Genomic DNA, 27,762 nt, shown 5'->3' with positions numbered 1-27,762 from the left:
AAGAATATCTAATTAATTTTGGATTATTTCAACCTGTGGGACAGTTGCAAAACATCCTGTGTTGCTAGAAACAAAACTTCCTGAGTTTCTAGAAATAGAAATGATGATTTGGAACCTTAGCAATTTACTATCAGATTTCACTTTGAGAAAGAGTTGATTATTTATCTGCATACTAACAGCTGCTGAGGAGTCAAGCTCTGATTCCACTCCTTTCAAAAAATGAGGGTCTACACATTAATAAGGTACATATTTATAATGTAAAGCAGTTCTAGAACACAAAGCAATTATTAAAACTACAGATTGGGAACATTAGATACTAGAGTGAGAAAGTTAATAAAAAGCTGTGAGATTTTCAAGGTCAATTAAAAAAAAAAGTTCTTAATTCTACAAACAAAAGGCAGCATGTCATAGAAGTGAGACGCAGCATAAGCCCAAATTAAATGCATGCAAATTAATGCACCCAAAGAGATTGACGTTTCAAATTCTATAGAAATTGGTTGAAAAAATCAACATCAGAAATTTTACAGCCTTGGAGAAACTGTACAAATTCTAAAGAATACTGACACTAAAAAGTGTCAGTAAATTCAGGATCAAAAAATAAAATAATAATAATCCTTGGGATTTTAAAAATAAAGATTTGAAGAGTAAAAAAATAAATAAAGTCAGCTGGGATCATTTTACAAATGGTAGTGGTGTTCAAATAAAGCTATTAGCAATTATATAATTAATAAGAAGCAGAATTATTGTGGTAGAAAGAAGCTTCAGATCTTTTAAAGGGGTTTGATTTCTTGCTAAAATTTTTCAATGCATTTTGGAAGTCAAGCTACATAATACAGCAGCCCTACTTATAACTGAATCCAGGTAATTCAATCTTACACACTATTTACACCCCCACCAAGATGCTTATGGCTGGAAAAAACTTGATATACATAAAACATTTGACAAATAATTAATACAAAATCTTGCTACTAGTAGCTCAGTTTCCTGTGTTATTTTTCATACAGAGTAAAAGGATTTACTCTTGAAATATTCCCCCCTCTTTGCACTCCAAATTTATACAGAGGAAAGAGGAAAAAAAAGAAAAAAGAGCAAAGAAAAGTGCTTTTAACTTTTAACCTTTTTACTCAGGGACCTTTTAACTCAGGCACAATCTAAGCAGTGTATGTTACACTTCTCTTATAAAATCAGTAAAACTGAAATATCCGGAACAGCTATAAATATGTTTCCACCTACACTGAGGAAATTACACTAATATATGTGTCACTTGCACCAAGACAGTCTGAGCCATTCATAAATTTGGATTTTACTTTTGGATCCACACACTGTAAGGAGAGGTGAAGTGTTGGATGGGACGGATATAAAACCAAATCCCCCAGTTTTGCTGTTTAGAAGAGCAATTTTCAATGTTTTCAGTCTGTGAAAGAGCAAAGCTATTTGCAGGAGCTGCACATGCAGGAAAAATACTTCTAAGCCTCATAAGTAAACTGAATTTCTCTCACTTTCCTTTCACTCCCCTGGGCAACCTAGTGACTGTCACTGCTGGAGAAAGACTTTAGAAAGACAGATTTTGCTGTCCAACAGAACCATTCATAAAGGCGCAACAAAATAATAAGAGTTAATGTTTCAATGGAAGAATCCCAATTTCAATGGAAGAAAAATCAGGTACTATACCAAAGCAGAAGAAATATAAGTAAGTTATTTAAGTATTACAAAAACATTTAAGTGAAATAAGACATCTCAGAGTAACTTCTTTTAAAAATTGTTAGTCACACACGTCTGCATTCAGGACAGAATGTGTTTTCCAGGTGTCTGCCTTGCAAAGAAAGCCTCATAAACACCAGAGCCCACAGCAATACCTTGAACAGCCAGCTGAGCTGCGCACGCGTCCTTTCCAACACTGTTGCTGGCAGTGCAGGTGTAGAGTCCAGCATCCCCTTTACCAACTTTGAGGACTGTCAAGCTGGCCGTGTTTTCCACCAGTGTCATTTTGTAGTTGCCACCTGGACGAATCTCTCTGTTGTCTCTGGTCCAAGTAATCCTCATGGGAGCAGAACCAGTCAAGTGGCACTTGAAGGTTGCGCTTTCCCCTAGTGCCACATCGATTGATACTGGCTTGACATCAAAGAAGGGAGGTCGTAGGTGTTCTGCAAGGAGGAAAGCATGGCAGAGCTCACCACCAAGCCTGCCTCACCACGCCATGCCCATTGTCCCTGGCCACCATACGATTGGTAGAGTGGGGAAAAGGGTGGAGAAGTAAAAGAGCAAAGACATACAAAAGATTTTCATTAAAGTGTGATCTACAAACCTGTAAGGAGAAGTTTGGCACTGGAAGAGGCAGTCCCCAGGGCATTTTGGGCTGAGCAAGTATATTGACCACAGTAATCCATACTAGTTTCTAAGATCTGTAAAGTTGCAACATTATTTAAGAAGGCTGATTGCATGTTATCAGTGTCGCTTAAGAGAGCCCCATCCTTGTACCAAGACACCTGGATAGGCTCTGAGCCAGTTATGCGGCAGTCAAATGTCACCGGGGCACCAACCACCTCCTGAATATCTTTAAGTTTTCTGGTGAATGTAGGGGGAAGTTGACGTTCTGCAAAACAATAATAACCACTACTATCAGTAAGCAGCCAACCTAGAATTAACTATCTTTGAAATTATTAAAACCCCCTTTCTGTAAACAATAAAGAGCTCCTACAAACTACCCCACAAAAGAGTGGCTCTTGGCCCATCACCTTTAACAACAAGCAAAGCTGTGGAGGTGGCAAAGCCGATGCTATTTTCTGCTTTGCAGATATATTCTCCAATGTTGCTATCCTCTACAGCAGAGAATGCCAGTGTTGCCACATTGTTCTTGAAGTGCATTTTGTAAGCCTGTGTTGATCTGAGCTTGGTGTCATCTTTGTACCAGGACACCTTGATTTCTGGTGAACCGCCAATCTGGCATTTTAAGGTCAAGGGCTCGCCAACCTTCACCTCCACACGGTCCAGGTGCGTGACAAAATAAGGTGGTTCTGGGGAAGGAGAGAACGTGGTGAGCAGAGGCAGAGCATCACTGGGGTGTGTTAGGGGGATCAGGGGTGATGAATACCTAAGATGGAGACAAGGCTGTGGCAAACATCCCCACCCGCCTCATTTGCCACCTCACAGGTATATTCGCCTTCATCGTTCTTTGTGCTGTTGAAGATTTCAAGAATGCCAGATTTTTCAGTAGTTGTAACAGTGCAGCGTTGAGACTGAGAAATGGGCATCCCATTTCTCTTCCAGGTGACAGAGATGGGAGGGGTGCCAATGTAGCTGCTTTCCAGCACAATGGACTTCCCTTGCTCCACACTGAAATCACTTAATTTCTTCACAAAGACTGCAGGCTCTGTGGGGAGGTATGAATCAATAGTAAGAGGGACAGATGTAGAAGAGCTGCAGGCAGTTATGTGAAGTGAATGAAGATGACTGTGCATTCATGCACACACCCAAACACACCTTTCACAAAGAGCTGTGTTGTACATGAGGCACTGCCAGCATCATTTGTGACCACACAGGCATAGTCCCCACTGTGGCCTGGCTCCACGCTGTACAGCTGCAGCTGTGCCACAGACTCATGGAGAGAGATGGAGCAGCTGCTGTCTGGCACCAGCTCCCTGATGCCTCGGAACCAGGTCACTTTGAAGGGAGTACTGCCCTTGATGTAGCTGGTGAAAGTCACATTTGATCCAGGCAAAACTTCCTGGGGATCAGGTGTCTTCACAAAACAAGGTGGTTCTAAGGATCATGCAAAGAAGTGAAAGAGGGAGAAAGATGTTAATAGGAGGGTCTCTGTGAGGAGGAAAATGAGCAGGTTTGAGTCAAAAAAAAAACCACCAAAAAACCAAGAAACCATGGGAAAAAAACCCCAAACCAAACAAACCATGAAAAAGAAACTACAGGAAACCAGAGAAAAGAGAGAAGAGGGAATAAGAATTTTGTTGAAGGCATGGCAGTATCCTTCCACTGACCTTGTACAGTCAAGAAGGCACTGCATTCATCAGACCCAGCCACGTTGGCTGCCACACATGTATATGACCCTGTATCTGTGACATCCAGGGCATTCAACTTCAAAGCACAAACATTATCCAAGAATGAGATTTCATGTTTTTCTCCACTAACAATCTCATTCCCATCTTGAAACCAAGACACAGATATGGGAGCTGTGCCAGATACTTTGCACTCCAGCAGCACAGAGGATCCCAGCACCCCATTTGTCTCCTTTAGTTTTCTTGAGAATGAAGGAGGAACGAGGCGATCTAAGTAGGACAGGGCAGAAGAACAGGAAGACAAATGTTGAGGTTTCTTTCAAGGGAGAGAAAAGAGGATAAAATGAAAATATTTTTTTAAAGACAAGAGTGAACAATAAAGACATAGAGCTGACCTGAAACATCAACTGAAGAAGTGCAGCTGCTGTCCCCCACTTCATTGTGTACCTCAAAAGTATACAAGCCCCTGTCTCCCCTGTCTGCAGAAAAGACTTTCAAAGTGGATATATTGTTGAAAAAGGAAATTTGGTATTTGCGGTCACTCTTTAGTTCTCTGCCATCTTTGTACCACTTGGTGATAAGCTCAGGTGTTCCTCCTACTTTGACCTCCAAGGTAAAAGGATTGCCAGCCATTACTGTGATCGGCTCGGTCTTCTCTAAGATGACTGCTGGTTCTGAAATAGGAAGGGAGGGGTCTGTGTGTCACAGGGAAATCTACCCACAAACCTGTGAGCACAGGGTGTAAGCAGAAGGCAAAGGCTGGTAGAGCCAGCTGTGCAAGCTGTAGGACACTACCTACAGTGGAGCAGGCTATACCCACCTAGGACCTGTAAAAAGGCAGAGCACTCCCGCATGCCAGCGTCATTTTTGATCTGACAGATGTACTTCCCAACGTGAGTTCCCTCTGCACTGGCAATCTCAAGAGTTGCAATGTTGTCCATAAACCACATCTGAACATTTTCACTCTCCCTAATAACTTCACCCTTATCCTTGAGCCAGACAACAGAAATTGGTGGGGATCCTTCCACTACTGCCTGCAGGGCTGTTGGCTCCCCAATGAAGATTGCCGTGTCACTCAGCTTCTTGGCAAACCGTGGAGGTTCTGATAGCAAAAAAAAGGAGGCAGAGGATAGTTAATCATATATGCTAGGCTGAAAAAGTGACAGTCAGGAGATCAAGAAAAGAGGGCAGTGATGCTGATCCTCTGGCATACAAACCTTTGAATTTCACTGGGCAGGTGCAAGTGTCGCTTCCCACCTCATTCATAGCTTTGCATTGGTATTCTCCAGTATCTTGAGATTCCAAATTGAGAATATGAAGACTGGCAATGGAGTGCTTTGCTGTCACCTTAAACTTCTTGCTGCTCCTGACCTGCCTCCGGTCCTTGAACCAAGCCACCTCAAAGGGTGGGGTCCCTGCTATCTCGCACTGAAGGATAACATCTGAGCCTTTAAGAGTGTCCACAGGGCTTGGCACCTTGCTAAAAACAGGTGGTTCTATAAAAAAAGAATCACATCATAATATGTGAGCTTCCTTCTCTGGGTGAGTTTTTGGATAGTAGCAGGAAGCAACCTATTCAGGAAGGGAGCCTACGCTTATATTGTAAACACATATCTAGCTTTTAAATATGTGGCCTCCCCTCTAAAAAAATCCCAGCACTCAGAGTCCAAAGGGCAGAAAATGTGATACTTCTGCACCTGTTTGGAATCAGTGCTCAGTGTCCTTCCCCAAAAGCCACTTTCCCTGCACTCTAGGGTATCATTCCATCTTACATTCTATCCTTACCCCCACTCTTTCTAGTCATGAAAGCTACAGTCAGTGAAGCTCAGCTACACAGCCTCCTCTTCCTTCTTAAATTTCATTCCTGTCAGTATTACTGTGTATAAAAAGGAGGCAGAGGGATGGCTGAAAAGTATTCCCAGCTTCCTCAGCATGGCTGGTATTCCACCGAGTCCATGCTTCCGCTGTGATCTGAAAAGCTTGCCTTGTTCATTGTGCAACTGACTTAAATGGAGACACGAGGGAATGACTGCACAGTGCTGAACACCCAGCACTATTTCCTGCCTGATCACTTAAACATATCAGCATTTAAATGCAAGAGCAGCTGGAGAGATACTGGCCCAGCAGACACCAGTTTCTGCAGTAGCAGTGCAGCTGGGAGCAGCCTGGCAGCCAAGGATTCTGGCCGAGTGCGGAGCTTTGCTAACCTTTCACTGTGACTGAAGTGCTGCAGCTGGCTGTGCCCGCAGAGTTGTGGGCTTCGCAGATGTAATCCCCAGCATCTTCAGCAGTGGCACCCAAGATGGTCAGCGTTGCCACAGAGTCTACAAAGGACATGTGCAGCCTGTCGCTTGCCTGGAGTGCCTGATCATTTTTGTACCACACGATTCTGATCTCTGGTGTGCCACTGATTTTACATTCAAGCTGAACTGTGTCCCCCTGCTTCACGAACCGCAAAGCTTCAGGCTTCTTGACGAACTTGGGAGGTTCTGCAGAACAGAATAAGTATGTAGAGAATGACAACTTACCTGTTTGCCATGTGAAATCTACAGCACCGAGCAAGAGTTCTAGGAGGCACAAGAGTACTACAGCACAAAAATAAAATTGTTACAGAAGTTGGCTGCATCCCCAACCAGAGTTTCCCTTCAAGGGAATAGAGAAGATGAAGAAAAGAAGGCAAAGATAACAAGTAAAACTGTGTTCTGCCAGCTTTGGACCCTGCTGCATTGGACAGTTGAAGCCGTAAAATATACACAAAGAATGGTTGCTCCACCCAATTGAAATTTTGCTGTTACCTTTGAGTGGTAACAAGTAACAAGAGTTCCCAGGCCGACGTGAAAGATTTGACAAGCCCTTCATTCCTGGGAGCAATGGAAACACGGTAGGGATCGTTTCACTTGCTTAGACATCTTGAAAGTATATTTCTGCATTAAGAAATTAGGTGATTCACAGTCTAGATTAAATCAACTGAAATCTTTATCAAATTTGAAAGAGTCACCTATGCAGGCCACAAATGCAAGGTAGAGCTGTATTTACTAATAATTTTCTATACAGCAATTGCCATGAGTGACTACCACAGTGACTACAGTTTTTAAAGTAAAAAGCAGTGTGAGTGCAACTCTCCATACAAACAGGTTCACACAGATACCTTTCTCCTTCGAGATTTTGCAGGTACACAAACCTTCTGCAGTTACACAGTATGATGGGAGAAGGTCATTACATGATTTATGTCTGCAGTCTAGAAAGCTACTTTCAATATATTTCTGAACTAGAAATGGTAGAAGATCAAAGACAAAGAAATCTCTTTACCCAAGAGAAAGAAAATGCACAAACAAAGGTGACTTAATACCTTTGACGCTGAGTTGGGCTGAGCAGAAGTCTTTCCCAGCTTCATTACTAGCTTGGCAAGTATATTGGCCAGAGTCTCCTTTACCCACTCTGAGCACTCGAAGGTGAGCTGTGTTGGCTGTGAATGTAATATTGAAATTTCCTCCAGTTCGGATCTCCCGACCATCCTTGGACCACGTTATGTGTATTGGCTGGGCTCCCGTAACGTGGCATTCAAAATCAGCAGTTTCTCCAAAAGGCACATCAATAGATTCTGGTTTGATGTCGAAGACAGGTGCTTGCTTGGGTTCTAGAAACACAAGAAAGCCATGTAATACTCATACCTCAGAGAAAAGCTAATCCAACACACAGGTACCATTGCATGCATGAAATAAGAGAGAGGAGCTTGTGATACAAGTAAAAGTTTTATAAGCCAACACACCTGCCACTGTGAGCCTAGCACTTGAGGTGGCAGTGCCCACAGAGTTGGTGGCTGTGCAGGTGTATTGCCCAGTGTGATTCATCTCGGTTCGCACCAGTTGCAGCACTGCAACATTATCTACAAAGGATGTGTGCACATTGTGGTCATCCTTTAGCAGCACACCATCTTTGTGCCAAGTGACAGTAATGGGCTCTGAGCCATTGAGCCGACACATGAGCTTAAGGGGCAAACCAGCAGGGTGCTCGAGGTCCTTTAATTTTCTTGCAAAGGAAGGTGGTTGTTTGCGTTCTGGAAGAAAGCAAGTAAAGGATAAATACACCCCAGGAAGCAACTTTTTATATTTTGGCAAGACAAAAAGAGTTTTAGCAAGCTAATATAAAATCATCACCTTGAACTGTTAAGAGAGCCTTTGTAGATGCAGTTCCTACACTGTTTTCTGCCTTGCAGATATATTCTCCACTGTCGCTGCTAGCCACTTTGTTGAAGATAAGTGTAGCAACATTGTCTTTAAAGAACACTTTATACTCAGGAGTAGACCTGAGTTTCGTATCACCTTTGTACCAAGATACAGTAATTTCTGGTGTTCCAGCAACGTGGCATTGCAATGTTGTGTAGGACCCAACTGACACCTCAAGAGGTTCCAAGTGTGTAACAAAGTAGGGAGGTTCTAAAAAAAGAGAAGCAATTAGACAGGCTTATTGTGTGCCAGGTTTTGGAAAGCTTACACTTGAAAAAAAAGGCAAGGAAAAGAAGCAAAGTGAGCACACACCTAAGGTAGAGACTACAGCCTCACAAACATCTCTTCCTGCCTCATTTTCAACATGGCAAGTGTATTCTCCTGCATCTTCTTTGGTGCTGTCAAGTATTTCTAGGATGCAGGATTTCTCTGTGGTGGTGATGCTACACTTCTGAGATTGTGTGATGGTGTGGCCATTCTTCTTCCATGTCACAGAGATGGGCAGGCTGCCTGTGTAAGTGCCCTCTAGGATGATGGGCTTGCCAGGCTCCACATACTGATCACTCAGTTTCTTTACAAAGACAGCTGGCTCTAATGAAAGTAAGTCACAAATGTTGAGCACAACATGCCAAATGGAGAGAAGGAAACAATAATTAAAGGTAAATGGAGAGACATAATCTTTACAAACCTTTTACTGTGAGGTGTGTTGTACAATTTACCCTGCCAGCATCATTAGTCACTAGACAAGTGTACTCTCCGCTTTGAGGAGGAGCTACATCAAATAACTCAAGCTCCACAATGGACTCCTCCAAGTAGATATTGCATTTGTCCCCTGGCACAAGTTCATTGGCCCCTCTAAACCAGTTAACCTTAAAAGGAGGGGTTCCTCTGACAACACATGTGAAAGTGATGCTTGTGCCTGGCAGTACATCCAGAGGCTCTGGGGTCCTCTCAAAAGAAGGTGGCTCTAAATACACAAAAGAAAAAGATAGATAAGACAAATTGGTGCAGCATAGCTCCGGTATTTCCACACACCTACTGAAGATAAAGAGCAAAATCTTTATTTTTCTGTTAATAATTGTCCCCAAGAATATTTACAAAAGACTGCAGATAATTTCAAGAGAGAAAGAGCAAAAGAACAGCTCAGAGAGCTTTCTGACCATTATATACCCACCTTGTACAGTCAATACAGCACTGCATTCATCTGAGCCAGCTGTGTTGGTAGCTTTGCAGGTGTAAGTGCCAGTATCTGAGTGACTCAGTGAATTAATTTCTAAAACACATAGGTTATCTGAAAAGGACATTTGATGTTTTTCTCCACTAACTAGCTTAAGTCCATTTTGGAACCAGGCAACAGAAATAGGAGGTGAACCTGACACTTTACATTCCAGCAGTGCTGAGGAACCCAGAACACAAGGGCTGTCCTTTAGTTTTCTTGTGAAAGAAGGAGGAATGATTCGGTCTGCATAAGAAAACATAATAAATCCATGGTTAGAGAGAAAATGAGTAAAGGACAGAGAATGGCAAAACAAAAGATTTTGTAAAAGATAGAAGATAAGCTACCCAACCAACCTAAAACATCAACTGATGCTGTGCAACTGCTTTTCCCCACGTCGTTTTGCACAGCAAAAGTGTACAATCCACCATCTTCCTTTTCTGCATCCATAATTTTAAGTGTAGATACATTATTGAGGAAAGTGATTCTGTATTTTTGGCTGCTGGTCAGTTCTTTGCCATCCTTGAACCAGCCAGTGGAAAGCTGTGGTGTGCCTGCTACTTTGCATTCCAAAGTACAGGCATCTCCTATAGTAACTTTCATTGGCTCTGCTTTCTCTACAATGACTGCAGGCTCTGGAAGGAGAGATGGGTAATATATATGGTTAAAACAGGGTTTAATAAGTATTAGCTGTAAGTATTATACACTATGAGATGGGGCTTACACATTTGATACTAAGGAAATTTTGATTTCTTGGGGTGTGGAGTTTTTTACAGCTGTTTTTTCCATCCTTTCTGTTACTCTAAAACAGTAAATTTTAAATACTTTCCAAAAATAAGTAAAACTATTTTAAAATATTTTAAATAATTTTAAAGTATCTTTTAATTTAAAATATAAAATATTTTGATCTCCCTCTCTGAGAAGGCATGAGCAAAAGACATGACTGAAATATAGAGTGGTTCCTTCCAACACTATTGCTGGACTACTGGAAATATGGAACCTGACTTCTGCTTGTTGGGGAGAGAAGGATTCTGTTTTCTTTGTTTTGAACTCAGAGGCATAAGCAAAGTATACAGCTGATTAAAAAAAAAGCCAAGTTTCTAACTTTAAAAAGAAACTTCCATGTATTTGTGCTTTTTACCTACCTAGAATAGTTAGGGTAGCCATACACTCGCGACTTCCAGCATCATTTGTGATCTGACAGGTGTATTTTCCAGCACTGCTGGTCTCTGTGCGCACAAATTGCAAAGTTGCAATATTTTCTATAAATGTGATCTTTGTGGTCTCACTTTCTCTGATAATTTCCTCTTTGTCCTTAAGCCACTGCACAGAAATTGGCTGGGAGCCCTCCACTCTTGCTTGTAACTCTACTGGTTCACCAACCACAACTGTCATGCTGTTTATTTTAGTCAAGAATTTTGGTGGTTCTGAAGAAGAAATACGCAGTTATAGTAAATACTCACAGTGTTCCCACAAGGAAGAGCAATGCAGCGCCCTTGGGAGCGCTGCAGAAGACACATGTACCAGTACTTTACCTTTCAGCTTCACAGTGCAAATACAAGTGTCACTTCCTACATCGTTCTGTGCTTTGCACTGATATTCACCAATGTCTGCAGCTTCGACATTAAGAATGCGAACGCTCGTGTGGTAGTTTTTGGCTGTAACCTTGTACTTCTTACTACTGCGGATTTGTCTCCTGTCTTTGTACCAGGCAACGTCAAATGGAGGTGTTCCTGAAATCTCACATTCCAGGCTAACCTCAGAGCCTCTGACAATGTCTACTGGAGAAGGCTTCCTGCTAAAGACAGGAGGTTCTAACAAGGGAAGAAAGGAACATTTAGAAAGTAGTCTGAAGCTCTTTGATCAACAAAGAGTCTACAGATACCAGCTTCTGGAAAATGGGACTGCTGAGAATAACTACAGAATGGGCAAGACTTCCCTCTTTTTGTGGGCACAATATGAAATGAGCTTGTACAAAGGTGAGCATTAAGAGCCCTTAGCTCCCCTTTTGAAAAGGTAAACAGACCTTTGGCAGAGAGGGTACAGGTCTCATTTAGCTGGTATAAATCTCCCATACAGGGTGTAAAACTGACACTAGGCAGTTTGTGTCTGTTCTTTCTCTTTATATTTCAGCTTCTTGATATAGCAATTCCCACTACGAACTGTCTTGGATATTAAAATTATAGAACTGGGGAAAAACTAGTTTAGCACTCATCTGCATTAAGAACATCATCTCTCTTGTTTAGACAGAGAAGATGAGGGGGCATCAAGAAAAAAACATGACGTGAAAAACAGGGCAGTCCTGAAATTAATTAATCTCATGTTCCTGTGTATTTCTAAGGGATACAGCTACCAGGGGAAAAATAAGTTGCAGCTGGAAAACAAGAGGACAGCTAACCTTTCACTGTGACTTTGGTGCTACAGCTGGCCTTGCCGGCAGGGTTGTGAGCTTCGCAGATGTAGTCACCGCTCTCATCAGTGCTGAGATGATTCATTTCAAGCACCGCCACAGAGTCAATGAATGATGTCCGGAATTTTTCACTGGCAACTATTTCATGGTCGTTTCTGAACCACACTACTTTCATCTCTGGAGATCCACTTACTTTGCACTCAAGCCGGGCTGAGTCACCCTGCTTGACTACTTTTGTTGCCTCTAGCTTCTTAGCAAACTTGGGGGGTTCTAAAAAACCAAAAAAAGTGGGGTCAGGAAGATCTGAAATAATACTGGAGAGAAAATGGTGGGAAAAGAGCCAAACAATGGTGGGTTGCAAACACAGGGTAGGGAATTCACTTGGCAGTGTATCAAAGATCACCAAGGTGGGCTTGACAAAAAGAAAGAAGAAGGAGACAAAAAGATAACACAACAAGAAAGAGTGCACACCTGTTACCAACAGTGTTGTAGTGCAAGAGTCACTGCCAACATCATTTGAAACATGGCAAGTGTAGTGCCCACTCCTAGAAGAATCCACTGAATAGAGGGTTAAGAACCCAGCTGAACCTTCAATCCCAATGAAACAAGTTGGACCAGATACAAGTTCTAAGTCTTCTTTGAACCACTTTATTGTAAAGGGTGGTGTTCCTTTCAGTGTGGCCTTAAACTCCACTGTTGAATCTGGTATGGCTTGCTGGCTTTCAGGTTTTACTAAGAAGCTTGGTGGCTCTGCAGTTTTTAAGAAAAAGACACAGTTACATCAGAAATGTCTAAGAATGAAGAAAATCAGTGAGGCAAGTATGGGGACCGTTTCCAGTGTTAATATTAAGATGTATAAGAGTGTTAGTATAAGATTTTCCCAGCATTTATCATAGATAAGAAGTAGTAAAAGAGTTTCAAACCTTTCACAGTCAGGACAGCACTGCAAGAATCATTTCCAGCAACATTAGAGACACTGCATGTGTAATTTGCACTGTCTGCCAGCTCTAGGTTAGCAATCTCGAGTGACATAGTGTTCTCATGGCACAGGCTTCTATATTTTGCACTGTCAGTTATTTCTTTTCCATCCTTAAACCATTTTGCAACAATTGGGAGTGACCCAGAGACTTTACACTCCATTTGGATAGAAGATCCCAGAATGGTATCCTTTTTGGTTAGCTTTTTGATAAATACAGGAGGAATTGATTGATCTGCCCAACACAAAAAAATAGCAAAAACACACCAGTTAACTTCTTGCTTATCTTTCACGGAGACTATTTTTCATTTCCTCCTTGATGGATTGGCAATACAAACCTAGCACAGTCAGAACAGCTTCACAGGTGCTACTTCCGAAGTCATTTTCAACCTTAAAACTGTATGTGCCGCTATCTTCCTTTGATACAGGTTCAATCCTGAAACTGGCCACATTGTTTTCAAAGCTCATTGTGTAGTATCTACTGGGCAGGAGCTGCTTGCCATCTTTGTACCATCTTATTCGGAGCTCTGGTGTCCCAGCCACAGTACACTCCAAAGTCACGGGGTCTTTTTCAGTGACTTTAAGTGATTTAGCCTTTTCTATGATCTGTGCAGGCTCTGAGGTATAAAGAGTATAAAAATTACAGCAGTTAGCTACATAGTTAGGGAACTGACTTTCCAAGTACTCATCAAGGTTACGATTTGTACACACCTTGTACAAAAAGCAAAGCAAAACACTTCTCCACGCCAGATTCGTTCTTTGCCTGACAGGTGTATCTCCCTCTGTGGCTGAGGTCAACATTAGTAAGCTTCAGTGTGGCCACCCTGTTCTCAAAGGTAATGTGGTGATGCTCATCATCTTCTAGTATTTTCTCATCTTTTATCCATGACACAGATAGGGGTTGAGCACCTGCTACGACACACTGAAACAATGCATCACCTTTCAAAACGCTAGTGACATTCTCCAGCTTCTTGACGAAGGATGGTGGTTCTGTGGTGTGAGTTTTGTTTGTTGTTCAAAAGAGAAGTCATAGAAAGGGAAGAGGAGAAAGAGAGATCATATAAAGTAATCCCACTGGCTACACTTTAGCTGGGGCATATAATCTTTGAGGTGTGCCTCCTAGAGGACTGACCTTTTAAGCTGAGTCTTGTGCTGCAAGAACAGCTCCCTCCTTCATTTGATATAATGCACTGATATTCACCAACATCCGAGATGTCACAGTTAGCCACAGTAAGAGTAAATACTGATTCTTTGGTGGAGATGGTGTATTTCTTGCTGCTGAACATCTCCTTATTGTTCTTCAGCCACTTCACCTCAAATGGAGGGGTACCAGACACCTCACACTCTAGTGTGGCCTCTGAGCCCTTCACTACCTCGGTGGGACGCAACTCCCGAACAAAGGTTGGAGGCTCTACAAAGAAGAATGAGGGGAAAGTAGATAGTAACTTCAAATAGTTTTGAGGGGAGAAGAAGTATCTCCTACTTCCTCACCCCAGATATGTGACAGAGATGACAAGATGTTCAAAACCAACCTTTTACTTTCAGCTCGACGCTGCAGCTCTCGCTACCTGCATCATTGTGGGCTTCACAAACATAAATCCCACTATCTGCCACTCTGGCTTGAGTGACTCTCAAAGTGGCTAAACCATCTATGAAGGAGATGCCGTACTTAGCTTTGTCAGTCACTTCATTTCCATCCAAATACCATGTAATGTGGATCTCTGGCGTGCCTACTACCTGGCACTCAAAAGTGGTGGACTGTCCTTCACGCAAAGCTACTACAGAAGTTGGCATCTGAATAAATCTGGGGGGCTCTAGAAGATGGACAGAGAAGTTGAGGCTTTATGATATGCCAGGTTGGAATAAAAACCCCCAAAATTAAAAAAAAAAGGCTAAAAGGCCTCCTCCCCCTCCCACCAAAACTGCACATAAAAATCAGAACCCAAAAAAATTAGAAGATTGGGTTGCACACCTTTTACAAACAGAGTTGCTTTGCAGGTTGCAGTCCCCACGTCATTGCTTATCTGACAAGTGTAGTTCCCAGAATCAGATGTCCTAGCTGAGAAGAGCTCCAGAACACTAGAAGTGTCATCCTTCCAGACAGATCGACTGGCTCCAGACAGGAGCTCCTGGCTGTCTTTAAACCACTTTATCTGCAGAGGAGTAGACCCTTTCACCAGTGCTTTGAACTGAACCCTAGCATTGGGCACAACCTCTTGAGACTGGGGCTTTTCCACAAAATATGGTGGCTCTATAACATGCAAAAAGAAAGAAAGGGGATTACTCTGAGATGGGGAAATCCAAAACTATGCATGAGAGACCTAACAGAAGACAAAGAAGGAACTCAAACCTTTTACTGTTAAAAACCCGCTGCATTGGCTGCTTCCTGCTTTATTTGTTGCTTCACAAGTGTAAGAGCCACTGTCTGTGCCTTCCAGTTTATTTATTTCCAGAAACGCAGTATTATCATGGAAAGAGTATTTGTGCTTTTCACTTGCTGTTATTTCTTGACCATCCTTATACCACTGAATACTTATAGGATGTGAACCAGACACTATGCACTCCAGGTGGACAAAAGACCCCTTAATGCTGTCCATTTTCTTGAGTTTTTTGGTGAATTTAGGTGGTATAATGAGATCTATCCAAGACAGAGTAAAAAGACAAAATATAAAAAATCAACAGTGATTGTGGCACGTCAGCTCAGGAGAGAAGATTTGGTATCTAAAAGTAATAATAAGAGAAAGCCCATACACACCTAGGACATTAATGCTGGCAGAACAGCTACTGTTCCCAACATCATTTTGAACCTCAAAAATGTATTCTCCGCTATCTTTCTTATCTGCATAAAGCACCTTTAAGACTGAGACGGTATCTGTAACATTGATCTTATATTTTGGGCCCAACGTCAGTTCCTTGCCATCTTTGAACCATTTGGCTGTAATTGGTTTTGTTCCTGAAAATTTACACTGCAAGGTTGCTGGGTCTCCCTCAGTCACATCTATTGACACAGCCTTGTCCACAATTGTAGCAGGTTCTGTTATAAACAAGGAGATAGAGTGTTAAGCACATCTGTAAAAATCACAAGGGAACTATCCCAGACCATTGCAAGCCTTAGGGTAAGACCAACCTTTGACAGTCAGCAGAGCAGAACACCTCTGAATTCCTGCCTCGTTTTTAGCCTGACAGAAATATTTCCCATCATGTTTCAGCTCAATAGATCTCACCATAAGAGTGGCAACATTGTTCACAAAGGTCATTTTGATATTGTTGTCTTCAATCACTTCATCATTGTCTTTCAACCAGGACACAGTGATGGGCAAGGAACCTTTAATAGCAGCCTGAAACACAACTGTTCCCCCTCGAAGGGAGCTAATGTTTTCTATCTTCTTCAAAAATTGTGGAGGCTCTGGCAGGAAGAAAGTGGTTATGTAAGTACAAGTCTGGTGTGTAACAAACAGTGTGGCATGGAAAACCACACTGGGATAAGAGCATGCTAGTGGTGTTCTGCACCTTGCACTAACCTTTCAGTGTGACCTCTGAACGGCAGAGGCAGCTCCCAACATCGTTTGTTACTCTACACTGATACTCCCCAACATCAGAAGCATCAAACCTGAAAACATGGAGGCTAATCAAAGATTTCTCAATGCTTATTCTGTGCTTCTTACTGCTCCGCAGGGGTTTATCATCTTTCACCCAGAACACTTCAAAGGGAGGCGTGCCAAGCACCTCACACTCCAAAACCACATCAGAATCCTTCAAGACTTCCATGGATTGAAACTCCTTGCTAAAATAAGGTGACTCTACAGTGTGAAAAAGAAAGTGCAATTTGCATTAATCATACTTTTGAAGCCGGTACCACTGTACTGAGTCTAAAGATACAAACTGTGTGGCTGGATGTCACACACACCTTTGACTGTAACAACGCTACTGCAGATATCTTTTCCAGCGTCATTTTTGGCTTCGCAAATATATTCCCCACTGTCTTCAGTATCAACCTCTGAAACACGGAGTATTGCCAAAGATTTTGTAAAAGATATCCTGTATTTTTCACTCTCTTTTAGCTCTCTATCATCCTTGAACCACGTGATTTTAATCTCAGGAGTACCAGTGACTTCACAGGTCAGTTCAGCATATCCACCTTTCTTTATGAGATGAGTTGGCTCTAGCTTCTCCTTAAAGGCAGCAGGCTCTGTGGATTTAAGAAGAGTGTTCAGGAGAAAGAACACAGGAAAGAGTGCTGCTGTGTTAATCCAGCAGCTAGAATTTTAAATAAGAGCAAGAACGCAAACCTTTCACAAATAAGTTTGCACTGCATGATACTGAACCAGCTACATTGGAGACTTTGCAGGTGTATTTTCCAGAGTCAGTTGGTTTGACTGCATAAAGCTCCAAGTAACTTGCTAATGCTTCTGTCATAATGTAGCACGATCCTCCTGTCACCAGCTCAGTATCACCTTTAAACCATTTCACTGTCAGTGGTGTTGTGCCTTTAAACATTCCTTTGAAATGTACAGTTGATGCAGGCAATACATCTTGAGACTCTGGTTCTACAGTGAAGCTGGGTGGCTCTGGATTGCATTGAAAGGAAAAAAATGCAATGAGTAAGAGAGGGCTTGTATTTTGGGAAAGAAAAGTATTATGACAAGATAAGCAAGATTCCAAGAAAAGTGAAACAAATTGCCAAACCTTTTATAAACAAAGTGCTACTGCTCTCTTTGCTACCAGCAGAGTTGGTGGCTCTGCAAATGTAGACCCCAGCATCATTTGCATCCAGGTGTTTTATTTCCAAAGATGCTGAGCCTTCTGCAAAGTGTACTGTATACTTGGCACTTGAAGTGATCTCAGTATCTTGCTTAAACCATGAGACAGTCATTGGAAGAGAGCCTGCAATTTTGCAGTCTAGGCGGCATGAGGTGCTAATGATGCTGTCAATATTCTTCAGTGGTTTAGTAAAGAAGGGAGGGAGAGTGCGATCTGTTGAGAGTGAAAAAAATGACAGAAAGGAACACATGAGAAAAACAGGAGTGCTGTTCTGCTTCTGGCTCTGTTAGGCAACGGGGCTCTCTGCAAAGAGGCAGTACCAACCTAGCACAGTGAAGCTGGTAGTACAAGAGCTGATGCCCACATCATTGGATATCTCAAAGGTGTATTCACCACTGTCCTGCATTTCAGCAGCATAAAACTTGAGCTGAGCAATGTTATTTTTGAAGCTGATCCTGTATTTTTTGCTGGCAGGGAGTGGCTTTCCATCTTTGAACCATTTGGTTTTCAGCTCTGGAGTGCCTGTGACAGTGTACTCCAAAATAGCTGGTTCCCCTGCTGTAACCTGGATCATTTCAGCTTTTTCAATTATTTTGGCAGGTTCTACAACAGAATGAAACAACTGGTGTTAAGGACAAAAGAAAATTTCTTCTTCTCTCAGGTGGGAGACTGCAGGGATCACAGCATTTCTCCACTGACCTTTCACTGCTAGTTCACCAAAGCAGGACTGACTTCCTGCATCATTCTCAGCCACACAGGTGTATTTGCCACCAGAGCTCAGCTGGACTCCGGTAATTTGCAGTGTTGCTAGACCGTGATCAAATGTCACTCTCACATTGTTATCATCTTTAATAATGTCTTTGCCCTTCATCCATGTCACAGAAATAGGCTCTGACCCTTTCACCACGGCCTGTAATGTAACACTATCTCCAGCCAGAGCTGTCACATTTTCGATTTTCTTAACAAAAGATGGTGGTTCTAGTTCAAAGAAGAGACAAGAGAAAAATACTCATCTACTGTTACTTCATCATATAAAATATGCTACTTAAAGACAGTTTTGTAAGACAGTATGTGCAGCACATGTTGCAATTCAGCCAAAGAGCAGGCAAGCTGGAGAAGTGCTTTCTCCAGCTGGAAGCTAATGGCCCATTAATCTCAATGTTCTTCAAATTCACAGGTTTGACGCCAGATAAGACTCAAGATACACACAGAATTTTAAGAGAAGAAGATATTCTTTGTCCCCAGTCTCCCCATCCTCCCACAAATCCAAAGAAAAGACATTTTATGAAATAAGAGGTTTTTGCCATTCCCTTCAATAAACTGAGTTTTCTCTCTCCCACTGACCTTTCAAGATGTATGTGGCACTGCACATGCACTTCCCGACTTCATTAGCTATCACACACTCGTATTCACCGACATCTGCACTATTAAATGAGGACACCTCCAAAGAAATAACAGCCTTCTGAGAGGTCAACCTGTATTTTTTACTACTGCGAATCTGCTTCTTGTCTTTGTACCAGCTAATCTCAAAGGGTCCAGTGCCAGCAACCTCGCACTGAAGGACGGGGTTGGTGCCCTTCACTAGCTCTGCAGGTTCAAGTGTTCGGATGAAAGATGGAGGCTCTATAAAAGCAGTAAGAAAGAATTAGTCAACCATGCAAAAAAAAAAAAAAAAAAAAAGTAAGGAAGGTTTTTCTCAAGAATGTGACTGGCAGCAACAAGAAGGACAGACCTTTGACAACAACTTCAGTGGTGCAACTGTCACTTCCAACCTCGTTGACAGCTTCACATGAGTAAGTCCCAGTGTCATCAACTTTCATTTCCAAAATATCTAACACAGCCACAGAATTGACAAAGGACATCTTGTGTGTGTTACTTTCATGGATTTCCTTATTGTTTTTGAACCAAGTAACCTGGATTTCAGGAGACCCTTTGATTTTGCATTGAAGGCGTGCAGAGTCACCTGGGGTCAGTAAATAAGATGGATCGACCTTCTTCACAAAGGATGGTGGTTCTGAAAATGGGAAGAGAGGGGAAGAGTTGGTAAAAAGGGGAAGGGGAAGAGAAAAGGCGGAAAAGGAGAGGAAAGGTGGAAAAGGAGAGAAAGCTGAAATTCAAAGCTTTGAAAGATTGCTTCCCAGAGCAAGAACAAAATACAGCTTCACAAGAGATCGGCGTAATCTTTGCTGAGCTGCAGCTTCTGTGGCTTTGCTTTCCCTCTTCATCCATCTCTACCCTGCAGGCAGGAGCAAATCTTGATTTTCTCTGGTGAAAGAAATATTGAAGTAACACTGCACTGTAAGGCAGCAGGGGAAAAGACTTCACAGGGAATGGATCAGGTGGCAGGTCTGAGAAGAATTCACAGTGTAATTTCAGCCCAAAGAAGTCTTTTGCCTGTGAAAGAAGAAATGGGGAACCAAAGAAGATGAAAGGTAAAGGGGGCATAGAACTATCTTACCTCTGACTGTGACGCTGGCAGAAGAGGAGCTGCTTCCTGCCTCATTTGAAGCAGTACACACATAGTGGCCTGAGTCCTTGACCTTAGCCAGAGGAATCTCAAGTGAGGCTATTTTGTCTTCAAAGTAAATCTTATAATCTTTGCCTGGAGGGATTTTGTTTCCATCCTTTGTCCACCCTACAGTTACTTTCCTGTCTTCATCTACCTGACATTCAAGGCGTATTTTTTTATTAACTGCTGACTGCACTGACTGCAAATCTTTAATGAAGTGGGGCTTGTCTATAATGACCATTTCAGTCTGGCAAATATCAGCCCCAAACTTGTTGGAAGCTTTGCAAGTGTAAACCCCTCTGTCACTAGCAGTAAGAAGGGAAATTTCTAAAACATGTTTATTTTCCACTTTGGAGATCTTATGGTGGTCTGAAGGTGAAATAGTTGTTCCATCTTTCTGCCAGGTGATGTCGATGACTGGAGTGCCCGAAACAGTACACAGGAACTTGGCACTTTTGCCAACAAAAGTAGTAATAGGTTCAGGTCTGGTAAGAAACGTTGGTGGAAATGCCTCTGCAAAACAAAGGGGTTCAATGTTATCAAGAGGTGAGGAGTAGAGCCACATTTGCCAGAGAGCAAGAGAGGCTAGCTTGTGACTGAACACTCTTAAGCTAAAGAAAACAGCAGTGAAGGAGATAAGAGGTGTTAAAGATGATAAATTTTGGCTTTTGGTTTTGTACTTCTTCAATCTAGGTATTGCTCCAGAGCTTGAAGGCATTTTGAATCTCTGGAGCAATGTACGAATTAAAGGAAAATAAACAAAGTCTCCCTCATGACTGACATGTCTCCCTCATGAAAATAAATACGTCAGTCTCCCTCAAGACTGACATGTTTGCTCACTCTTCTCTCAAGATGGGCAAGTTTGTGTGCATTTCACTGTTCATGCACCTTTTTCTAGTCTCTAGCATCTAGCACTTAGCAAAGACCACATAAGAACTCCTCCCAGAAAGAGAAAAGTCAGAGTAAAAGAGTCATCATAAAAGAAACTCCCAAAAGATAATGGCTGTAATGGCTTTTTGTTTCTTTCTTTCTTTACAGAAAAAAACCCACTGTATAGCTCTCAGTAGACAAAAAAAATTTGCAAATTGAAACCCTTTAAACCTCCTTTTATTTAAGATGATCTATTTCCCAGTCACAGAGCTCCCCTTTGGTGACGGCACAAAGATGTTCAAGTATGCAGACCTGCATAACCCGCGTTGCAAGTACAGTTGCAGGATAAATTTAGGGTGCTAGGATAATCACACAGTGACTATTACACCAAGAAATCAGATTTAAAAGTGTTTCTTGTGAAATAAACCTTCAAGAATGAATTCACAAAGCAATCCCATGCCCATGCTGTTTCTTCCTGCTCTCTTTCCCCCTTCCTTCTTTCCCTCTGAAGCTTTCTCACACTGATTCCCTTCATAGAGAAAGCCCCTAAAAGCAGCATTCTCAAAAGTTATTCCTTTTCTATGCTAGTCCCTGCCAAAATTATGTATTCTGATGGCAACCAAGAGTCCTACCATAAACATATGCAAGTATAGAAGTGAAAGCATTACAATACACCCCGGTATTTTGTGGAAAAAGAGAAGAGTTTGAAGGTCTGTACTTACCAGTTACTGTTAAAACAGCTGTAGAGCTTACACTGCCATGCTGGTTTGAAGCCTTACAGCTATATTCCCCACAGTCAACAACTTGAGGCCTTGGGATCTCCAGCGTGGAGAGGTAGTTGGAGGTGCGAATGGAGTATTTGTCCCCATCATAAATCTCTCGTCCGGCTTTGTACCACTGGAACTTGACATTGGGAGCCATCTCCACCTCACAGGTAAACTTGGCCACATGATTCACAGCCACTTCCAAGGGTTCAAGCCTTCTCCTCAGGATTGGTGCAACTGAAATTAGAAGCAGAGAGTAACTCAAAACCCTGCCTGCTGCCATTCTGAAATTAAGTGATTGACTGACTGTAAAAAAAACCCAAAAAGGTGAAATACTTGCAATTCACATAAAGTGACTGTAAAAGAAAAAATATCTGTAAGAAATGAAAGCAGTACTAGACTCAGTGGACAGACAGTCTTACAGTGCATAATTACATCAGGAAACAGTGGTGATACTGGAAAAACAAAGTGAAACAGCAATGCACAATAGCAATAGGATATAAATATATAGTAATCTATTCTGGACTTGTTAGAAACTATGGTGTGAACGAGAAGTGCAATGACTCTAAGGAGTGAGAGAGGGTGCAGCAGTGAGAAAAATGGGAAGAGCAGGTCCACTTCTCAGGCATTAATAGGAGAAATGGTTGGGATTGAGATGCAGCTTTGTCCTGAACATGCTAGTGCAATGAAACAAAAAAGTTCCTGACCAAAGACTGGGGTAATGGAAGTGAGAGGCCTTGCAATGTGGTAAAAGGAGACTATCGATCCAGAGAGAAAGAGGGCCCTCTGATTAGTGGCATGATGGTATTAATATTGTATCTCTGTCCAAAGATATACATAGTAGGGGAGGTTCATTAGTAGAGCAGTGCATTAAAAAGATTATTTTATCCCCATAATCCAACCTCTTTTAACAACAGTGAGTTTTGCTGCTGTTGCTCTTTTTCCACCTTGATTCAGCGCCTCACAGGTGTACTCTCCTTGGTGAATCTCCCCGCACACTTTGCTTATTTCTAGTGTGTATGTGTCCTGATCTTGCAAACACTTGAATTTGCTGCCTGAAGAGACCAGTTTACCCTCAAAGTACCAATTCACCTCTCTGACATTTGTTATGACAGACAGCAGCCTGACACTCTCCTCTTCCTCCACAACAGTGTCAACCAGTTTGCAGTGTATGATGGGATAACCTTCTTTGCCCAGCTCATCCTCTGGCTTTCCAGCTCTAGTTTCTAGACCCTCTCTGCCCTCTTCCTCACATTTTTCTTCCCTTTTCTCTTTTCTTTTCAGTATGTCTGTGGGTGCCTCTTTAAGAACATCTGCAGAGGCTACATCAGCACCCACATCCTTAATTAGACCATGCTCAGCCTTGATTACTTGTGCAGACAAAAGGTGTTCCAGTTGTATTTCTGCCTCCATAGTCCTCTCAGCCTGCTGGGGCTCCAGCTCAAAGATTTCATCATAGGATTTTCCGGAGAGAAGCGGACTGGCAGAGAATGGCAATGCTTTGGATTTTTCACCAGTCAGGGAACATTTATCTTCACAAAGAAAGGAATAGAAAACTTCCTTCAGGACCGTTTTCTGGTCAGCTGTCTGAATGTTCACTTCTTCCAAGGAGACTTGGATTTCTATGGGACTGCATCCTCCTGTGGTCACAACATATGTGCACAAGGTATGTGTATTCTCCTTGGTGATGTTTATTGCCTGTACTTTAACATCTTCCTTATCAGCCAACCATTCTGAAAACAAGACGTTTTCCCCACTTACCACTGCAGCTTTCAGTGCATTTCTGATTTGAGATTTTATGTCTAAGCTGCAGCTCTTGGGAACCAGAGCAGTGAGTTCACTGTCTTTGTTGAGGACTTGGCTTGGCTGGAGCTCACAAGAGTACATGGTTTCATGGGATTGTCCTTCTGTCCTCTGCCACTGCTTAAGTGGCTTGGAGAGATCAACATGTTCTTCCTCCATGGACTGGTTTTCTTCCAGCAGCAAGGGAAATCTCACAGCCTGTCCCTCATGTATTCTTGAAGCAAAATCTTCCTTTGCTGTTTCCAGGAAAGAAATGTTCTCCAGGGGGACAGCTTGGCCCCCAGTGAAAGCCAATTCAGAGAGAAATCTTGGTTCAGCCTTCAGCTCACCTTGTGCTATCTGAAAGCCCTCAAGGATCTGGATTTGGTCACCATCCATGATATGGCTCTCAGTGGTGCTTGACACCTGCAGAAGGGTTTGGGAAGCCTCTGTCTTCAGAACAGCCAGTTGCTCTGCTGCCTTGGGGATGATTTCCTCTTTGGGCATGAGTGTCTGTGCAGCTACAGTCCCAAGGCAGCCTGCAAGCTGTGTCTCCATCGCTGCTGCAGGCACCACACCCTGGGGGCCAGCATGGAGGGTTTCCAGGGGCTCTGCCAGAAGCCCGCTGCTCTCTTGTATTGTGGCCGCCTGGGTGAGCATCTCTTCAACACTCTGTGCTGCCAGACAGGTTGGTGGCAGGCCTGGCAAGATGTCCTCCCTGGGCAGCATGTACACTGCCTGGCTCATCTGGAGCTGAAGGAGGGTTGAAGGCTCCCTCATGGGCTCAAGTCTGAATGCTTCTTCCACTGCAGGAAGCTCTCCAGCCTCCTCGTAGAAAAGAGGGCTTTGCTCCTCTGCCACCGCAGAGTGCTGCAAGGCCAGGCTCTGGCTGCACACAGAGTGCTCCTGGCGCAGCACCAGGAGCTCAGCAGAGCATGTGGCCTCACCCAGGGCACTCACAGCCCTGCACGTGTAGAGCCCAGAGTCCTCCTCCACGCAGTGCCACACTGTCAGAGAGCCCGAGCCGTCAGGGCGCTGAGCAATGGAGCGACGGGCGTCAGAGAGGAGCCGCTCGCTCCCCTTGGACCACAGCACGTCGGGGCGCGGCCTGCCCTCCACAGTGTACTCAAAGACTGCCGTGGAGCCCGGGGCACACAGCACGCTGCCCGGCTGCCTGGCAAAGCAGGGGGAGCCCGGCTGCCTCTGGCGCACGCGGAGCTGGGCGCTGCAGCTGGTCTCGCCGTGAGCACTGCTGGCCACGCACCGGTACTCACCCTCATCCTGCACTCCTGCTCGTGGGAGGATGAGGCTGTGGTCACTGCCAGCAAATTCTAACTTACAGTCCATGTATGGGGTTAGCTTCCTACCGTTGAAAAACCACTGGATTTTGGGTGTGGGGCTGCCAGTAACAGAAACAGAGAGCCTAGCTACATCTCCCTGCCAGACTTCAACATCTGAGATCTGTTTGAGGAAAACAGGGGCTTTGCCCTCTTCCTCAATTTTCATCTTTGCTTTGCTGGAATAAACTGGTTTTCCAGGCTCAAATTCAAGTGTTTTCTCTCTATCAGGCAACTGAAGGCCGCTGCTGTAGCCTGCACTTCTTCCTTCCTCAGAAGAGGCAATAAGAGACCTAGTGATGTCTGTATGGAAAAAAATTGTTTAGTTTTACTAGAATATTTATGAGAACACTCGTATATAGCAATACACAGTGTTAGGCCATCTATTTTTCGAGAGCTGGAGGTTTTCTCAATACTATACAGCAGCTAGCAATGAACAGGAGGTCTGTGCTGTCTCCTTGATGCCATGCCTGCCAAAATGAGTAAGACATGCTGTGTTGTCAGGTTGCTTAAGAATTTCCTATCTTGATCAGAATGGGTGTGTCTTTAAACCTGACATCACAGTATGGGTTAGGCATATCCCTCCAGGGTGCACTGTGCAAGGAACAATCAAGCAACATTGATGCATTTCACAGATATAATTAAAGTGGCATGTCTTATACATATTTGTATGTACACCTATGCAAACAATACAGCAAAACAGTGCTAAGACACTGATATAATTCAAAACACCAACAAAAAAACCAGAATGCCACAATTAGGATTGAATCCCACCCCCCTCCACCAAACCAACCAACAAACCCACAATCTTTTCAGCACACTAACCTTTCTTTTGATGCAAAGTTCCTCTCTTTAAACTCTATCTTTTGTCTAGCATACCAAAAGATTACTTCTACCTTAACAGCTTTGTCCTGGGTTTGTCATTAGACCCTTAAGTTTACAGCATCATTATTACAAACATCACAAGTTTAAACCTTTAATTGAATAGAATTGATTTAAATCTCTGCTTTTGAACTCCTCTCTGTCAAGATGTGGCATATTAAAACTCGCAAAATGTCAGAGAAAAAGAGAAGAGACTTTTAAGAGTTTTTGTTTTCTTGCCTTTTTGAATTTATAGATCTATGCATTAGATAACTTTAGTTCCAACAGCAGTTTAAAATGAGAGGAAACAGAGGCAAGAATATCTCTGCAGATGTCTGACAACAGAAACACCAGTGAAATATGGAATTTCTAGGAATGGAAAAATTCATGAAAAGCATGATGCAAGGAAAACCTTTGGAAATCAAATACAGTTGGTCCTCACTGAGTAAAGTTTCCTCAGTAAAGGCCCAGAGTATTTGACAGCTATAAGTTTAAAAAAAAGAATAAACGTGTGAGCAGATTAATGTCTCTAGGCACTGTAATTTCTGTAGGCACTGTAATTGAGAAGCTTCTCAATTACAATATCTTCAATTTTAAAACTTATTGAGATAAGAATTTTTGCTGCACTCCAACAACAAACATAAAAATGAACAAACTCTGTCACCCAATTCTTTCTCATTTGTTTTAGTAATTATTAGTCTCGCCACAAATGCCATAATATAAATTACATAGCACAGTGATTACAGTGACATAGCATGCAATGATTAACCTCAGAGAAGAAATGCTTAAGTAAAAAAAAATTATAGCAGTCCTTCAGAATTACTTACCAACCTTGTTAAAACAGTAATAAATTGTGCAAATAAATTCGAGAATGGGTGGCAGAATTGGGCCAATAAAATAAAAAAATTAAATATATAAAAATGGCACAGTGAAACCCATGTTAGCACAGGAGAATGCTTTATACATAGGAGTGTGGCAAAAATTAATGCACTTTTGTGTGTTCCTGGATATTTATGACAGGAGAACTATACAGATACTTCTTCATATTTTAGATAGATTTGTAAAATGAATAAAGTACAAGAAGCAATGGCGTTAAATAATTTCATATTTATTTCACAAATTAACCATACATGTTAACATTCAATATACATTGATGACAAATAAACATATTTAATTTTTTTAAGATACTTGTTTTGTAGAAATGAAGATAACATTAAATCTGAAAATAAAATGGTGAGCTTTTTGATTCCTATGAAAACCACAAAATTTTGAAAAGAGATAGTCAAGCTATACCAGTTGTCCCATACTAAGTTCATTCAAACCTAGGATTACTCTAGATTTAATAGTTGTAGTTGTTTAATAGTTGATAGGTGAACCAGGTGCTCCTGGCTAATGTACAAAACTTAAACCAAGACTTATAAATTTACATAAACCACAAACACCACTACGTGGGTAGAGATAAAGATGCTTGGCCATATATTTCAGATGTGAATATGAACTTGGACCTGTGTGGCTTATGGCTCAAAAAACAAGTTATGGGTCTCTTTCTTCTAAAAATATTCAGATTTACATGCAAAATAAACACACTTCAGAATTGCGCAGGACCTAATCAAAGGGCCTCTGAACTCTTTGACTTTGGAACTTAAACACCCCTGACAACCCAGCTGACATAGAACATCAGACAATTCATGCCAACCTCCCTAAGGACCTCTGCTGTCTAATCAACCAGTTAGTGCTACACATCTACACAAGGAATGGATCAAGGACACATCATGGAGTAATTCATTCCCAGCACAACACTGGGCCAGACAGTCATACTTCTCTTTCCTACCACCATATCAGAAAGCACAATTAACTCTGCCTTTTAACATACAAATCTTAAATATTAATTGAGGGGTCATGACTGAGAAGACACTGAAGTGACACATTTGCATTAGCCTCAACACTTCAGTCATTTTGCCTGGGTACTGGGTTATTAGAACTTGCCACTCCTGATTTTAAATTTTTATCAGGCAACACAACTGGGCAAGGTGAATATTT

At 42.3% G+C, this 27,762-nt stretch overlaps 1 protein-coding gene across 1 annotated transcript in view; it reads right to left on the bottom strand.

The window, feature by feature from the left end:
• The window catches only part of TTN (titin), a 235,050-nt gene that overhangs the window by 161,488 nt on the left and 45,800 nt on the right, over positions 1 to 27,762 (bottom strand). Inside the window, 41 exon segments of the mRNA XM_064718447.1 lie at positions 1,857 to 2,144; positions 2,306 to 2,593; positions 2,736 to 3,014; positions 3,092 to 3,370; positions 3,481 to 3,759; positions 3,993 to 4,280; positions 4,406 to 4,684; positions 4,831 to 5,112; positions 5,228 to 5,506; positions 6,218 to 6,499; positions 7,360 to 7,647; positions 7,780 to 8,067; positions 8,168 to 8,446; positions 8,549 to 8,827; positions 8,925 to 9,203; positions 9,411 to 9,698; positions 9,809 to 10,087; positions 10,598 to 10,879; positions 10,988 to 11,266; positions 11,851 to 12,132; positions 12,334 to 12,612; positions 12,786 to 13,073; positions 13,177 to 13,455; positions 13,550 to 13,828; positions 13,971 to 14,249; positions 14,371 to 14,652; positions 14,811 to 15,089; positions 15,189 to 15,476; positions 15,594 to 15,872; positions 15,966 to 16,244; positions 16,360 to 16,638; positions 16,746 to 17,027; positions 17,128 to 17,406; positions 17,525 to 17,812; positions 17,924 to 18,202; positions 18,299 to 18,577; positions 18,944 to 19,222; positions 19,332 to 19,613; positions 20,058 to 20,621; positions 21,701 to 21,979; positions 22,645 to 25,164. Coding sequence (XP_064574517.1) covers positions 1,857 to 2,144; positions 2,306 to 2,593; positions 2,736 to 3,014; positions 3,092 to 3,370; positions 3,481 to 3,759; positions 3,993 to 4,280; positions 4,406 to 4,684; positions 4,831 to 5,112; positions 5,228 to 5,506; positions 6,218 to 6,499; positions 7,360 to 7,647; positions 7,780 to 8,067; positions 8,168 to 8,446; positions 8,549 to 8,827; positions 8,925 to 9,203; positions 9,411 to 9,698; positions 9,809 to 10,087; positions 10,598 to 10,879; positions 10,988 to 11,266; positions 11,851 to 12,132; positions 12,334 to 12,612; positions 12,786 to 13,073; positions 13,177 to 13,455; positions 13,550 to 13,828; positions 13,971 to 14,249; positions 14,371 to 14,652; positions 14,811 to 15,089; positions 15,189 to 15,476; positions 15,594 to 15,872; positions 15,966 to 16,244; positions 16,360 to 16,638; positions 16,746 to 17,027; positions 17,128 to 17,406; positions 17,525 to 17,812; positions 17,924 to 18,202; positions 18,299 to 18,577; positions 18,944 to 19,222; positions 19,332 to 19,613; positions 20,058 to 20,621; positions 21,701 to 21,979; positions 22,645 to 25,164 — 14,067 coding nt within the window.

The sequence above is a fragment of the Zonotrichia leucophrys genome, chromosome 7 (assembly GCF_028769735.1).
Source record: "Zonotrichia leucophrys gambelii isolate GWCS_2022_RI chromosome 7, RI_Zleu_2.0, whole genome shotgun sequence".
In the NCBI taxonomy this organism is placed as follows: Eukaryota; Metazoa; Chordata; class Aves; order Passeriformes; family Passerellidae; genus Zonotrichia; species Zonotrichia leucophrys.
Note: the sequence above shows the minus strand (reverse complement) of the source record. Positions and strands in the feature narration are given on the sequence as shown.